Source organism: Dendropsophus ebraccatus, chromosome 1 (assembly GCF_027789765.1).
Source record: "Dendropsophus ebraccatus isolate aDenEbr1 chromosome 1, aDenEbr1.pat, whole genome shotgun sequence".
Taxonomy (NCBI): Eukaryota; Metazoa; Chordata; class Amphibia; order Anura; family Hylidae; genus Dendropsophus; species Dendropsophus ebraccatus.
The window spans coordinates 217,823,053-217,837,933 of NC_091454.1; the positions used below are offsets into that span (position 1 = coordinate 217,823,053).

Genomic DNA, 14,881 nt, shown 5'->3' on the forward strand with positions numbered 1-14,881 from the left:
CGCGTGCGTAATCGCCCGAACTATTAATTAATCACATTCCTGATCTCACACGGTAAACGGCGTCAGCGCAAAAAAAAATCCCAAAGTGCAAAATTGCGCATTTTTGGTCGCATCAAATCCAGAAAAATTGTAATAAAAAGTGATCAAAAAGTCGCATATGCGCAATCAAGGTACCGATAGAAAGATCACATCATGGCGCAAAAACTGACACCTGACACAGCCCCATAGACCAAAGGATAAAAGCGTTATAAGCCTGGGAATGGAGGGATTTTAAGTGACATATTTGTTAACAATGGTTTGAATTTTTTACAGGCCATCAGATAAAAGAAAAGTTATACATGTTATATATCGTTTTAATCGTAACGACTTGAGGAACATGCACAACAAGTCAGTTTTACCCCAGGGTGAACGGCGTAAAAACACAAACCCCCCAAATAAAAGAAATGCGTTTTTTTTTTTCAATTTCACCACACTTTGAATTTTTTTCTGGTTTCGCAGTGCACTTTATGCAAAAATTCAGCCTGTCATTGCAAAGTACAATTAGTGACGCAAAAAATAAGGGCTCATGTGGGTCTCTAGGTGAAAAAATGGAAGTGCTATGGCCTTTTAAACACAAGGAGGAAAAAAGTAGAAACAGATTAGAAAAAAAAGAACATGTTTCAGTATCTGGATCTAATCAATAAAAAAAAGATAAAAATAAATCTAGGCGGCACATGCCCTTTAAGAAAAGAGACCCTCCCCTTGGCCTGAGATTTCCATTGGCTGCATGGAAAGGGCTTATTGTGATGTCTTCCTCCTACTCAGAGCAAAGGAGCTTCTAATCCGAGTAACTCCCACACCGCACCATGCTATAAAAAAATGTAAAATTAGAAAATGGAAATAATAATTAAAATGAGCGTAATATTCAAAGAAAGGAAGGCGACACATGGGACATCCCGTGGGCGAAATCTCATCTTTAATCACATATTTACATCATATAGAAAAATGTATCACATATATACAAGTCACATGATGAGCCAGTTTGGGGGGCAGGGAGGGGGGGGGACCCTTCATTCTGTCTCTCGGAGTCCAGGTCCCTCCTTCCTTTGGTTGTAGAGGCTAGAGGTGGTGGATATCAAAGGAACCAGCCTCTGATGTGATGGTTATCCTCTCACAGCATGATGGGAGTTGTGATCACTCTTCCTATAGAAGAAATAAAACAATGAAATCAGGCAACGATAAGAAACAACCTCAGTCGGGATATGAACCCCGGACCCTGCTACGACAACGCGGCAGTGCCGAGCCACGTATCATCGATCAGCCGGCCTTAGTAAGCAGTTTACAATATTAAAATTGGTGATGGGGTCCTCAGGTGTTTACCAGTGATTAACTATATTGGCCTGTTGGTTGGGTCAATGTATATTAGAGTAAGGACACATAAAATAATCAAATGACAATATATTTAGATCAATATTAAAAAATTAAAAACATACACTACATAGTGTTATATATAAATCATGATAGATACAATTTAGAAAATAGCGGTATTAAAAAAGAAAAAAGAAAAATATAAAAAAAGCGAAAAAAATATAAAAAAACGAAAAAATACCAATAAAAAATCTCCTGTGGATAATAAAAAGAAAGTCTTAGTTCATATATGTAGTTTATCACATCCAAATGATCCCTCTTAATAGTAACGATCCTTAATTGGTTGAAATGATAGACTAATTAGTATAGTGCCAGTTAGTATATGTTTGTAGATATAGTAAACAACGTAGAATTATGTCATAATTGAGCCGTAATTGCTGTATTGTTGGAATGCCTTAACAGTCTTATTTCAACGCTCAGTTTAGGGTGCTGTTTTGCCGGATCGATTCAGTACCGTTTATACACAATTCACGGTGGTTAATTGAACTGTTTTACTGATTGGACTCATTGGTATACGTTAATTGGATGCATAGAACGCAAGAACCACTGCTACCGGAACGGTCCCCTCTCAACAACCGAGACTAAACTACCGCCGGACGGGTGAGAAGTGTCAGACGACACAATATTATTACATTTGCCGTATTTATCAATTAACAACATCACAACTCATGCTGTCACAGCTATCAGGCGGCTTGTAAAGTACCGGAGATATCGCTACTGAATACAGTTAGCGCCTATTGAGACATCTTCACAATAATCTTACTCTATGCATACCAACTAAAGTATGCAATATATTATAACTATGCATCCAATTAACGTATACCAATGAGTCCAATCAGTAAAACAGTTCAATTAACCACCGTGAATTGTGTATAAACGGTACTGAATCGATCCGGCAAAACAGCACCCTAAACTGAGCGTTGAAATAAGACTGTTGAGGCATTCCAACAATACAGCAATTACGGCTCAATTATGACATAATTCTACGTTGTTTACTATATCTACAAACATATACTAACTGGCACTATACTAATTAGTCTATCATTTCAACCAATTAAGGATCGTTACTATTAAGAGGGATCATTTGGATGTGATAAACTACATATATGAACTAAGACTTTCTTTTTATTATCCACAGGAGATTTTTTATTGGTATTTTTTCGTTTTTTTATATTTTTTTCGCTTTTTTTATATTTTTCTTTTTTCTTTTTTCTTTTTTAATACCGCTATTTTCTACATTGTATCTATCATGATTTATATATAACACTATGTAGTGTATGTTTTTAATTTTTTAATATTGATCTAAATATATTGTCATTTGATTATTTTATGTGTCCTTACTCTAATATACATTGACCCAACCAACAGGCCAATATAGTTCATCACTGGTAAACACCTGAGGACCCCATCACCAATTTTAATTCTTTGCATACTTCTTTTCCCTCTGGTATAAGGGTAGGGGGTTAACCTCGGCAAAAACCAGTTGCAGTCGATCTCGTACTATTGCCTTATTCAGTTTACAATATTAATCTAATCAGTAAGACAATAAAGGATATGATACAGCTCCCACATCAGTGTGAAGGGCCATGACATTAAGGGCGACCCCTCACTTACTAGAGAACCATTAGAACCTTCTATTCCTTATTCCACAAGACAACACATCATGCTCTAGTATCTCAGTAAGCTTGGCTCTGACCAGCCCTAAAGCCTACATCATATACACAAATACATAGTTATCTTCATTAGGACATTAAGGGAAGAATGGGGTGTGTAAAGCATGCTTCCTTGTGCTGAACAGTGCCACATGCAGAGGAGCAGACAGGAAATGAATGCAGCAGGTGCTGCAAACTTACTGACTCTGTTGTGTATTAAAATGTTCTGCAACTGTTCTGGGTGGAGTACTGGCAAAAGTGCTGTGGGAGGGGAGTAGGAGGGCTATGGTGGAGAGCTGAGGGAAAGCAATGCATTCTGGGAATTGTAGTTCTAAGCAACTAATTAATCAGGAAGTATTTGTTCTACAGGGACTAAGACCTACGTGGTCCTCTATGAGAGAATCCTTATATCAATGTCTCCTATATGTAACTATGCACCTTTTATTGCTCTTTGTTTCGGCAGGTTCCACAGAGGCAGCCAAAGAGGCCGTTGATCATCTGGACGGTGCACAGGATCAAAGAGACAGCGGTTGAGGCAATGATTAAAGAGAAGAGGATGATGTTGAACTCCACCACGTTTTCTGGGGCTAGGCACCAACCCCACAAGTCTTTATGGAACAGGTAGTTTTTATCACTGTAGGAGACAAGGGAGAGAATGAGAACCAATGGACATTCAACCAATGGAAAGTTCTTAGTTGACAAATTACTGTATTGGTGGTCCCTTCACACTGTTGGCTACCAAGAAAGGAAGGAACTCATTTTGAAAGTATTAGCACAACATAGATTAAAAGGGGTTGTCTGGGCAGAGAGAGAGCCTCAGAGACTGTGGCCGACCTGCCTATATATTTAAATCCATGCTGTTCCCAAAGGGTAAATCACGGCTTCCCTCTCATCTGTCATCTGTCAAGTTCTAGCCAGCTATCCCTTATGTAAACACCAGTGTGCCTAATGCTGTATATCCCCAGCGTCACACTGTAACCCACTAATGCTGTATGTCCACAGTGTCACACTGTAACCCACTAATTCTGTATATCCACAGCGTCACACTGTAACCCACTAATGCTGTATATCCACAGAGTCACACTGTAACCCACTAATGCTGTATATCCACAGAGTCACACTGTAACCCACCAATACTGTATATCCACAGAGTCACACTGTAACCCACTAATTCTGTATATCCACAGTCACACTGTAACCCACTGATGCTGTATATCCACAGCGTCACACTGTAACCCACTAATGCCGTATATCCACAGAGTCACACTGTAACCCACTAATGCTGTATATCCACAGCGTCACACTGTAACCCACTAATGCCGTATATCCACAGAGTCACACTGTAACCCACTAATGCTGTATATCCACAGAGTCACACTGTAACCCACTAATGCTGTATATCCACAGAGTCACACTGTAACCCACTAATGCTGTATATCCACAGCGTCACACTGTAACCCACCAATACTGTATATCCACAGTGTCACACTGTAACCCACTAATGCTGTATATCCACAGTGTCACACTGTAACCCACTAATTCTGTATATCCACAGCGTCACACTGTAACCCACTAATGCTGTATATCCACAGCGTCACACTGTAACCCACTGATGCTGTATATCCACAGCATCACACTGTAACCCACTAATTCTGTATATCCACAGCATCACACTGTAACCCACTAATGCTGTATATCCACAGCATCACACTGTAACCCACTAATACTGTATATCCACAGAGTCACACTGTAACCCACTAATACTGTATATCCACAGAGTCACACTGTAACCCACTAATTCTGTATATCCACAGAGTCACACTGTAACCCACTAATACTGTATATCCACAGAGTCACACTGTAACCCACTAATTCTGTATATCAACAGTCACACTGTAACCCAATAATGCTGTATATCCACAGTGTCACACTGTAACCCACTAATTCTGTATATCCACAGCGTCACACTGTAACCCACTGATGCTGTATATCCACAGAGTCACACTGTAACCCACTGATGCTGTATATCCACAGCATCACACTGTAACCCACTAATTCTGTATATCACACTGTAACCCACTAATTCTGTATATCCACAGCATCACACTGTAAACCTTTCAATGCATCAGTAACCCCTTCTACCTCCACATGCTATCAATAATACTGTGTATTACTGTGTACTGTGTACGGCAGAGTCCAGGCTGCTGAGTGCACTCTCACCAGCACTATGTCATGACATAGCAGAGTGGAATATGTGCTGTGTTGTGATTAGCAAAAGAAGTATAGGAAAGTAAGTCCATGTGTAACTCCTTCCGACTATCAGTAAGGGTCTGAACACTCACACCCAGACCGATCAAAACTTTTGACATCTCTCTGACAAGTCAAGAGTTTGTTTTTTTTTGTACCAATAGTGGGTATTTTACATGTAGGTTAGGCATGCAGTTTGAGAGAGACGACAATTCTTACTTGAAATCTTTGAGACTCGTTTCAAATGGTCTTTCCCAGTGCAAAGTTTTTAACGATAAGCACTGAGGTCCTTTCACCATGCCCACCACAGACACCACAAAACCGTACAGAGACCCAGCAACTCCGATAGCAGCAAAAATGATTGACAGGAACATCTGAAAGAAAGAAGAGGAGAATGTACTGAGATAGTTTTGAGCACTATATACAAATGGGTCTACCATTCAAGTAAATGTCTTGGCATCTAAGCAGAGACGTAATTGGAAGCCAGTGTACAGCTATTTAGGACTCCACCTTCTCCAAACTCCACTACTACTTTACGAGGGACCACCCTTCTCTCTGGGATGAGATGAGAGATGAAAGAGCAATCTGTCTCATGGTGGGTTGGTGAGTTATAGAACGCCTATTAGTGGTGGATAAAAGTTGGCTTCATACTCACCCCACATCGATTACTGCAGCAGCCCTGTCGACCGGTGGCTTGGATATGGATCGCTGGTATTAACACCTGCAATCAGAGGACAGTGGTTATGGACCATTATATGAACACCGGTAAATAGTCTCCTACATCACTCCACCAAGTAATAACCCCTAGAATTCAGTCTTACCAGTATGCCGCCTCCGATAATCCCTCCAAGAAAAATAACCTCTGGAGTCATCAGCACTTTTGGGTTTTTGATATAACCAGTCTTCCATCCTGGAAAGAACAGGAGTATGTTGGAGAGGATAGAGATGATAGACAATGGGTACAAGGCAATGCCAATAAATCTCGAACATTTCCCAGTACACATGGTGGTAGGAGTCGGACAAAGCCGCAGACTGAGCACAGATGGAGGAGGCTGAAGTGTGACGAGGACAATTGATCCTGGTCACTTATAGCTCTAGACCCAGCCCCATAGATAACACAATATGAGTCACCGAACATTGAAGTTTGAACTTCATGTGACACGGTAAGATAGAGACTAAGGGTGGTATTACACGGGCCGAGCAGGGCCCGATAATACCTGTAAACGAGCAGCGATCTGCTAGATCGTTGCTCGTTTACTGGACCTATTACACGGCCCGATAATCGTTTGACAAGAGCTGCAAGGACATCGTTACCGATGTCCTTGCAGCCCTTGCTAAACTGGCATACATTACCCATCCACGTTCCAGGGCTGCTCCTGCGTCAGCTTCTCCCGGGGGTCCCGCGCGCTCTCTAGTGTCACAGCAGCCTGTCAGCTGGTAGGCCGCTCAGCCAATCATAGGCCGGGACCGCCGCGGCCTGTGATTGGCTGAGCGGCCTATCAGCTGACAGGCCGCTGTGACGCTAGAGCGCGCGCGGGACGCAAGGAGAAGCGGACGGCAGGAGCAGCCCTGGAACGTGGATGGGTAATGTATATCGTTAGTCGCCGGCCACGCACCGCTATTACACGCAGCGGTGCGCGGTCGGCGCCCGACGAAAATAGGTTATAAATTATATCAACGATCAGCCGATGATCGTTGTCATCGGCTGATCGTTGCATTTATTACACGGAGCGATAATCGGCCGAATCGAGCCAATTCGGCCGATTATCGTTCCGTGTAATACCACCCTGAGGAACATCACTTTTTCCAAGCAATCATTCTAGATTAGAAAGAAAATTAAAAGCAATTAAAATTGGATCCTTTGATGCCTACTGAATTTTCCACCATAAACTGGAATTGGGGAAGAGTAGTGAAAACCAACCAAAATTTGCTGGTGTTACAAAAGCATAACTATCTCTAAGACGGGTGCTACGTAGATAGACCCCTGGGTCTTCTGCTGGACCTTATGGAATTTTAGAACTAAATCATTTGGGGTACCTAATAGAGTTCATTATCCCCAACCTTTTGAGGCATAGTCCTTGTATGAAAAGTGCGAGCATTTGTTCAATAAGACGTTCATCCACTGATCATCATTTGAGAACAAAGACAGCACTGGCCAGGTCCCAAGATTATTGGAGAACATATTCGGCACTGGCCAGGTCCAAAGATCATTGAAGAACATATTTGGCACTGGCCAGGTTCTAAGATCATTGGAGAACATATTTGACACTGGCCAGGTCCCAAGATCATTGAAGATCATTGGAAAACATATTTGGCACTGGCCAGGTTCTAAGGTCATTGGAGATCATTGGAGAACATATTTGGCACTGGCCAGATCCCAAGATCATTGAAGATCATTGGAAAACATATTTGGCACTGGCCAGGTCCCAAGATCATTGAAGATCACTGGAAAACATATTTGGCACTAAGGTCATTGGAGTTTTCTCTGACCAGACCAAACGGGGTTTGGATACAAAAACTGCACAAAGCATATGCCCCATACTGGGGCCTGTCCTTGTGGTAAACCTCTTAAGTGTTTGCCCCCACTTGCATATTATAAAGAGTTGGTCTAATTACAGGGTAAATCCGACTGTAGTAATTATGGAAAATGTGTGTCATTACTGTTATCTGCATCAGAGTCAGGAGTGATGAAACTATTATTACTATTAATATTTAACTGTCGTGAACATTGGAGTTCCTGCCTCAGTGGAAACTTGACACTTGAAATCCAGTGGTTCGGTTCCCCTTGTTTCTGGAGTCTATTGTTTTGGTCTCCCAGTATGTGGAGATCACTGGCTCGGTGCCCTAGTCTTGGGTGGTCAGTGGTTAGTTACTCCATTTGCCTCTATGCTACTTTTTTGAGACTAGTGGGTTTGTGCTCCATTTTTTACTGTCTATTTTGTTTGATGCCCATGCCCTCTCTGGCACAATATGGTTGGTGCCTTAATCTAACCCTAACCCTAATCTTGAGTAGTCTCTTCTTTCCATTAGTTTGGTGCCCTAAACACTTGTTTTATAGTAATTTGGCATCAAAATGTTCATTGGGATTGTCCTCCCGTTTTTACCGTCTATTAGTCTGATGCTCCACTTTCTGGCACCATGTCATTCGTGCCCCTGTTTAGTTCCTCTTGTCCTGGGGCTTGGTAGTTTGTCCCCAGTCTCTGGTGTCCTGTTGTGTTTAATTTTCCATTCCCGTTTTTTGGTTCCTTTATTAGTAGTTTGAGGCCCCAGAAATGAATTTTTTGGTGTCAAGGCCTCAGTTTCCAGTGATTTGGTCTCCTGTCTGGTGTCTTGTGCTCTTGTGGTCAGTACTTGAATTTCCTTGTGTTTAGTGTTGTGTTCAGCGATGACAATAATCATTGGCTGATTTCCAGACAACCTTAGGGCTTTATCCAAGTTCAGCAGCCCCCGCTAATCAAATACCGAAAGTTTGGGTTCGGATGGACTCGAGCATGCTCCAGGTTCTCTCATCTCTACAGCCGATGGCTAACAATTGTGTAAAAAAATAAACTGTATACATTACCTGTCCATGGTTCTGGTGTTCTTCTGCCCTCTGCTCGCTTCCCGGAGCCACAGCTGTAGCTTCAGTGCGGACCTCTGAACTGACAAGCTGCTCAGCCAATCACTGGCTGTAGTGCGCACGGACAGTGATTGGCTAAGCGGCCTGTCACTTCAGAGACCCACTCCGGGAAGCGAGCAGTGGGCAGAACACCGGGGACCGTGGGGAGGTAATGTATACAGTTGTATCACTGTCATTATAACTTTCCAAATCTAAATCAACAGTAGATGTGATATAAAGCAAGTTTACAATTTACTTTCATCATTTTTTTTGTTATCATGGAAAACACAGCACTTCCTGTTTTCTGACTCTTTTTTTCTCAAACAGTCATGTGATTGATGGACACATTGAGCCGTGACTCTGTACTAGCCAGAATGCCTGTGTTTAGTCTGTTTTTTTCAACCAGCAAAAGTCTAAAAATATGTCTTTAGGAGACTGGACCTGGATACAGTAAGTATAGCTGTTATATAGCAGCCTTAAGGGGACAGGACCTGGATACAGTAAGTATAGCTGTTATATAGCAGCCTTCAGGAGACTGGACCTGTATACAGTAAGTATAGCTGTAATATAGCCGCCTTCAGGAGACTGGACCTGGATACAGTAAGTATAACTGTTATATAGCTGCCTTCAGGAGACTGGACCTGGATACAGTAAGTATAGCTGTTATATAGCTGCCTTCAGGAGACTGGACCTGGATACAGTAAGTATAGCAGTTATATAGCTGCCTTCAGGAGACTGGACCTGTATACAGTAAGTATAGCTGTAATATAGCCGCCTTCAGGAGACTGGACCTGGATACAGTAAGTATAGCTGTTATATAGCCGCCTTCAGTAGACTGGGCCTGGATACAGTAAGTATAGCTGTTATATAGCTGCCTTCAGGAGACTGGACCTGGATACAGTAAGTATAGCTGTTATATAGCCGCCTTCAGTAGACTGGGCCTGGATACAGTAAGTATAGCTGTTATATAGCAGCCTTCAGGAGACTGGACCTGGATACAGTAAGTATAGCTGTTATATAGCAGCCTTCAGGACACTGGACCTGGATACAGTAAGTATAGCTGTTATATAGCAGCCTTCAGGAGACTGGACCTGGATACAGTAAGTATAGCTGTTATATAGCAGCCTTCAGGAGACTGGACCTGGATACAGTAAGTATAGCTGTTATATAGCAGCCTTCAGGAGACTGGACCTGGATACAGTAAGTATAGCTGTTATATAGCAGCCTTCAGGAGACTGGACCTGGATACAGTAAGTATAGCTGTTATATAGCTGCCTTCAGGAGACTGGACCTGGATACAGTAAGTATAGCTGTTATATAGCTGTCTTCAGGAGACTGGACCTGGATACAGTAAGTGTAGCTGTTATATAGCTGCCTTCAGGAGACTGGACCTGTATACAGTAAGTATAGCTGTTATATAGCTGACCTTAGGAGACTGGACCTGGATACAGTAAGTATAGCAGTTATATAGCTGCCTTCAGGAGACTGGACCAGGATACAGTAAGTATAGCTGTTATATAGCTGACCTTAGGAGACTGGACCTGGATACAGTAAGTATAGCAGTTATATAGCTGCCTTCAGGAGACTGGACCAGGATACAGTAAGTATAGCTGTTATATAGCTGTCCTTAGGAGACTGGACCTGGATACAGTAAGTATAGCTGGTATATAGCTGCCTTCAGGAGACTGGACCTGGATACAGTAAGTATAGCTGTTATATAGCAGCCTTCAGGAGACTGGACCTGGATAGAGTTTAGCTTTGTTATAAAGCATAAGAACTAATAAATAAATAAATAAATGTAAATTGCGAACTTGATTTGGATTTTGAACATTATAAAGACAGTGACACTTTACGGATTAAAGGGGTACTCCAGCGAAAATCTTTTTTTTTTTTAAATCAACTGTTGTCAGAAAGTTATATAGATTTGTAATTTACTTCTATTTTAAAATCTCAAATCTTCCAGTACTTATCAGCTGCTGTATGTCCTGCAGGAAGTGGTGTATTCTTTCCAGTCTGACACAGTGCTCTCTGCTGCCACCTCTGCCCATGTCAGGAACTGTCCAGGGCAGGAGAGGTTTTCTATGGGGTTTTGCTGCTACTCTAGAAAGTTCCTGACATGGACAGGGGTGGCAGTAGAGAGCACTGTGTCAGACTGGAAAGAATACACCACTTCCTGCAGGACATACAGCAACTGATAAGTATGGGACGACTTTAGATTTTTAAATAGAAGTAAATTACAAATCTATATAACTTTCTGAAACCAATTGATTAAAAAATAAAAATCACTGGAGTACCCCTTTAAATTAAGAGGGAGGGCTAGGCTTAGGGGTTATGTTTTAGAGGGAGGGTTAGGAATAGGATTAAGTTTAGAGGGTGGGTTGGTGTTTTTTTCCCAGAAATCAATAGTACAGGCGATTTTAAGAAACTTCTTAATTGGGTTTATTAGGCAAATCTGTCATTATCTGCATTCAAAAAGACTTTCCCCAGCCCCCCCCCCTCCCCCTCTCTCTCATTCACTGCTGATTATTAGAGATGAGCGAATTCCCCGAAGTTCGGGTTCGTATGAACCTGAACTATCGGCTTTTGACTGCCGCTGTCTGCAGCCTCCATGTACACGGTGGATACAGCCGGGGGCTGCAGACAGCGGCAGTCAAAAGCCCATAGTTCAGGTTCATACGAACCCGAACTTCGGGAAATTCACTCATCTCTACTCATTTTCAGGAAATCTTGACTGGTTTACATCAGTCAAGCCCTGTCTGATCTATGGAGAGGGGAGGGGGGAGGAGGGAGATTAGTCGCCAGCAGAGAACAAAGGATTTCACAGTGGGAGCTGTGTGAAAGCCGGTATTCAGAGGTCAGAGAGGTCAGTGCTGACATCAGAAGAGATAGCCTGGTGATGTAGCTGTAAATTAACTCTTTGTTGTCCTGTTTTGGTGCCTCATCTCCCTCCACCCCTCCCCTCTCCATAGAGAACAATGAAGACAACTGCTTTTTCATGATAAAAATGCATTTTTCGGCTAATAAACCCAATTACAAAGTTTCTTAAAATCGCCTGTACTATTGATTTCTGCAAAAAAATGTAATGACAGTGACACTTTAAGTATAGAGGAAGGTTTGTTGCAGTGTCTATTATCTTTATATAACTGTTATCGCTGTGACTGATGCAATATATAATCTCTGATCCGTCAGGGTGCGATCGCAGTGTCATTATTAGAGCTTAGGTCACTGTTCAGCTGCCAACACATATATTGCAGGAACTGACTGCTCACTCATGTTATGGCTGACTGGTGTATGCTTTACGCTTTTTGTGTATTAGACCATAGGATGCCGTACAAAATGTATTGTGTGCTACAAACAGAACCCTCAGTCTCAGCGCTCAGGACCACTGATAGTTACAGTCAGGTGTTACTTCATCCACAGGATTACAGTCCTTCAGTACATGGATGTCAGTGGCGGGACAGATGGCTCATATTACCTATTAATAATCTACTGTAAGTGATCAATAATAACTGCAGCTTACACGTTAAATATTCACCAGGGTAATAAATGCTGCAGCTGCTGCCAGAGAAAGGATATGGGGGAAGCTCATTATGTGAACTGTGAAGACACTGGGGGTTATAGTCCTATCAATGAATAACATAACTGTAACGCCCGGAGTAGTGGATCCACTGGACCGGCACCAGCGATGGCACAAACCTCACCAGGGAGCGGAGTCTAAGGGGCCGCTGGTTTTCACCAGAGCCCGCCGCAAGGCGGGATGGACTTGCTGCGGCAGGCGACCCCCAGGTCGCTACCCCTGGCTTGGTTGCTGGTGTCGGCAGGCGAGGCGTGGCAGGAGATGGCACAGGCAATAGTCTGCAGATGAGAGAGCACGTGACTGGCTGGACACAGGAACAGGTGGAGGGACAGGGGAACAGGAACCAGGAACAGGGACAAGGGACCAGGTAACGGACAGGACTCAGGAACAGGGACTAGGGACCAGGTAACGGACAGGACACAGGAACAACAGGGAGCTGGGCCAAACGCTATGGGAAGCATGTAGAGGCTCCAACACAGGGGACAGGGCATGCTGGGATTTATAGGGGAGCGATTGGTGCAACTACCAATTAGGAGCGCACTGCCCCTTTAAATCTGAGACAGCCGGCGCGCGCGCGCCCTAGGAGGCGGAGACGCGCGCGCCGGCCGGCACAGCGAGAGACAGGAGCGTGGAGAGGTGAGGCGCCCCCCGGGGCCGAACGTGTAGCAGCGCCGGGTCCCTGCACCGGGACCCCGGCAGCTGCATAAGATGGGGGGAGGTCGCGGCGGCGGCCCGGAGCATGGGACGCCGCCGCGGCCGTGACAGTACCCCCCCCCTTTGGCCTCCCCCTCTTTCTAACCTGCAGGAACCTTTTGATGAGATCTTGGTCCAGGATGTTAGCCTCGGGTTCCCAGGACCTCTCCTCAGGACCAAATCCTTTCCAGTCCACCAGGAAGAACCTTCTACCTCTGACAGTCTTCATAGCCAGAATGTCCTTAACAGCGTAGACGTCGTCAGAGACGGCTTGAGGAGCAGAGAACGAAGACCTATCGGAGAACCGGTTCAGGACCACTGGTTTTAAGAGGGAAACATGGAAGGAGTTCGGAATCCGCATAGTGGGGGGTAGGCGGAGTTTGTAGGTGACAGGGTTGATGCGTCTTAGCACCGAGAAAGGACCGAGGAATCGAGGGCCCAACTTGTAGCTGGGGATCTTGAGTCGGACATATTTGGCCGAGAGCCAGACTTTGTCACCTGGGAGAAAATTCGTGGCAGGTCTCCTCTTCTTATCAGCCTGGTCCTTCATGCGTTCCGAGGCTTTGAGTAAGGACTGTCGAGTTTGTTCCCAGATCGATTGTAGGTCAGATAACAACTCCTCCACGGCTGGGACTTCAGAGGATGGAGAGAGAGGCAGAGGAGGACGAGGATGATGCCCGTAGACCACATAGAAAGGGGACTTGCCTGTGGAAGTCGAGTCCAAGTGGTTATAAGAGAATTCTGCCCATGGGAGTAGATCGGACCAGTTGTCTTGGCGGCTTGAAACAAAATGGCGTAGGTAGTTGCCCAGAATCTGATTGACTCTCTCCACTTGCCCGTTGGTTTGAGGATGATAGGCCGATGAGAAGTCCAGCTTCACTTGGAGTTGCGAGCATAGGGCACGCCAAAATTTAGAGACAAATTGAGAGCCTCGGTCGGACACAATGTGAAGAGGAAGTCCATGCAGGCGAAAGATGTGTCGGAAGAACAACTGAGCCAGACGAGGAGCAGAGGGCAGACCAGGAAGGGCCACGAAGTGAGCCATTTTAGAAAAGCGGTCCGTCACCACCCAAATAACTGTATTGCCCGCAGATGGAGGTAGGTCAGTGATGAAATCCATCCCAATGTGGTGCCAGGGATGATCCGGGACTGGCAAGGGCAATAGTAGGCCGGCAGGTCTTAGACGGGGAGATTTATTCCTGGCACAGACTGCACAGGAAGCCACAAAATCCTTGACATCCTGGAGGAGATTGGGCCACCAGTAATGACGGGAGATCAATTGCCCGGTCTTTTGGGCTCCTGGATGCCCGGCTACCAAAGAGGAATGCCCCCACTTCAAGATGCGTTTACGGAGTGCGGGACGCACATAAGTCTTCCCGGGAGGCAGTCTCTGCAGAGCAGAAGTGGCAACTGGTACTAGGCGGTCGGGAGGTATTATGTGACGAGGAGATTCCTCTTGCCCCATGACATCGGATGCTCGGGATAATGCATCGGCCTTTAGATTCTTCTCGGCTGGACGGAAGTGGATGGTATAGTTGAACCGAGAGAAGAAGAGGGACCACCGAGCCTGCCTGGGATTGAGGCGTTGAGCCGATTGGAGGTAGAGGAGGTTCTTGTGGTCCGTGTAGATGTTAACCGGGTGTTTAGCCCCCTCTAATAGATGACGCCACTCCTCCAGTGCCAACTTAATGGCCAGGAGTTCACGGT

At 44.4% G+C, this 14,881-nt stretch overlaps 1 protein-coding gene across 1 annotated transcript; it reads right to left on the reverse strand.

Annotated features, from left to right (window-relative positions):
- Window positions 1-933: 933 nt before the first annotated feature.
- Window positions 934-6,385, reverse strand: LOC138799751 (transmembrane 4 L6 family member 5-like). Its single transcript, XM_069981360.1, has 5 exons — window positions 6,128-6,385; window positions 5,962-6,027; window positions 5,526-5,680; window positions 3,498-3,693; window positions 934-1,182 (listed from the first exon to the last, which is right to left on the reverse strand). Exons 1-4 carry the CDS (start codon window positions 6,308-6,310, stop codon window positions 3,501-3,503), a joined length of 597 nt encoding a protein of 198 aa, XP_069837461.1. The 5' UTR covers window positions 6,311-6,385; the 3' UTR covers window positions 934-1,182; window positions 3,498-3,500.
- Window positions 6,386-14,881: the final 8,496 nt, after the last annotated feature.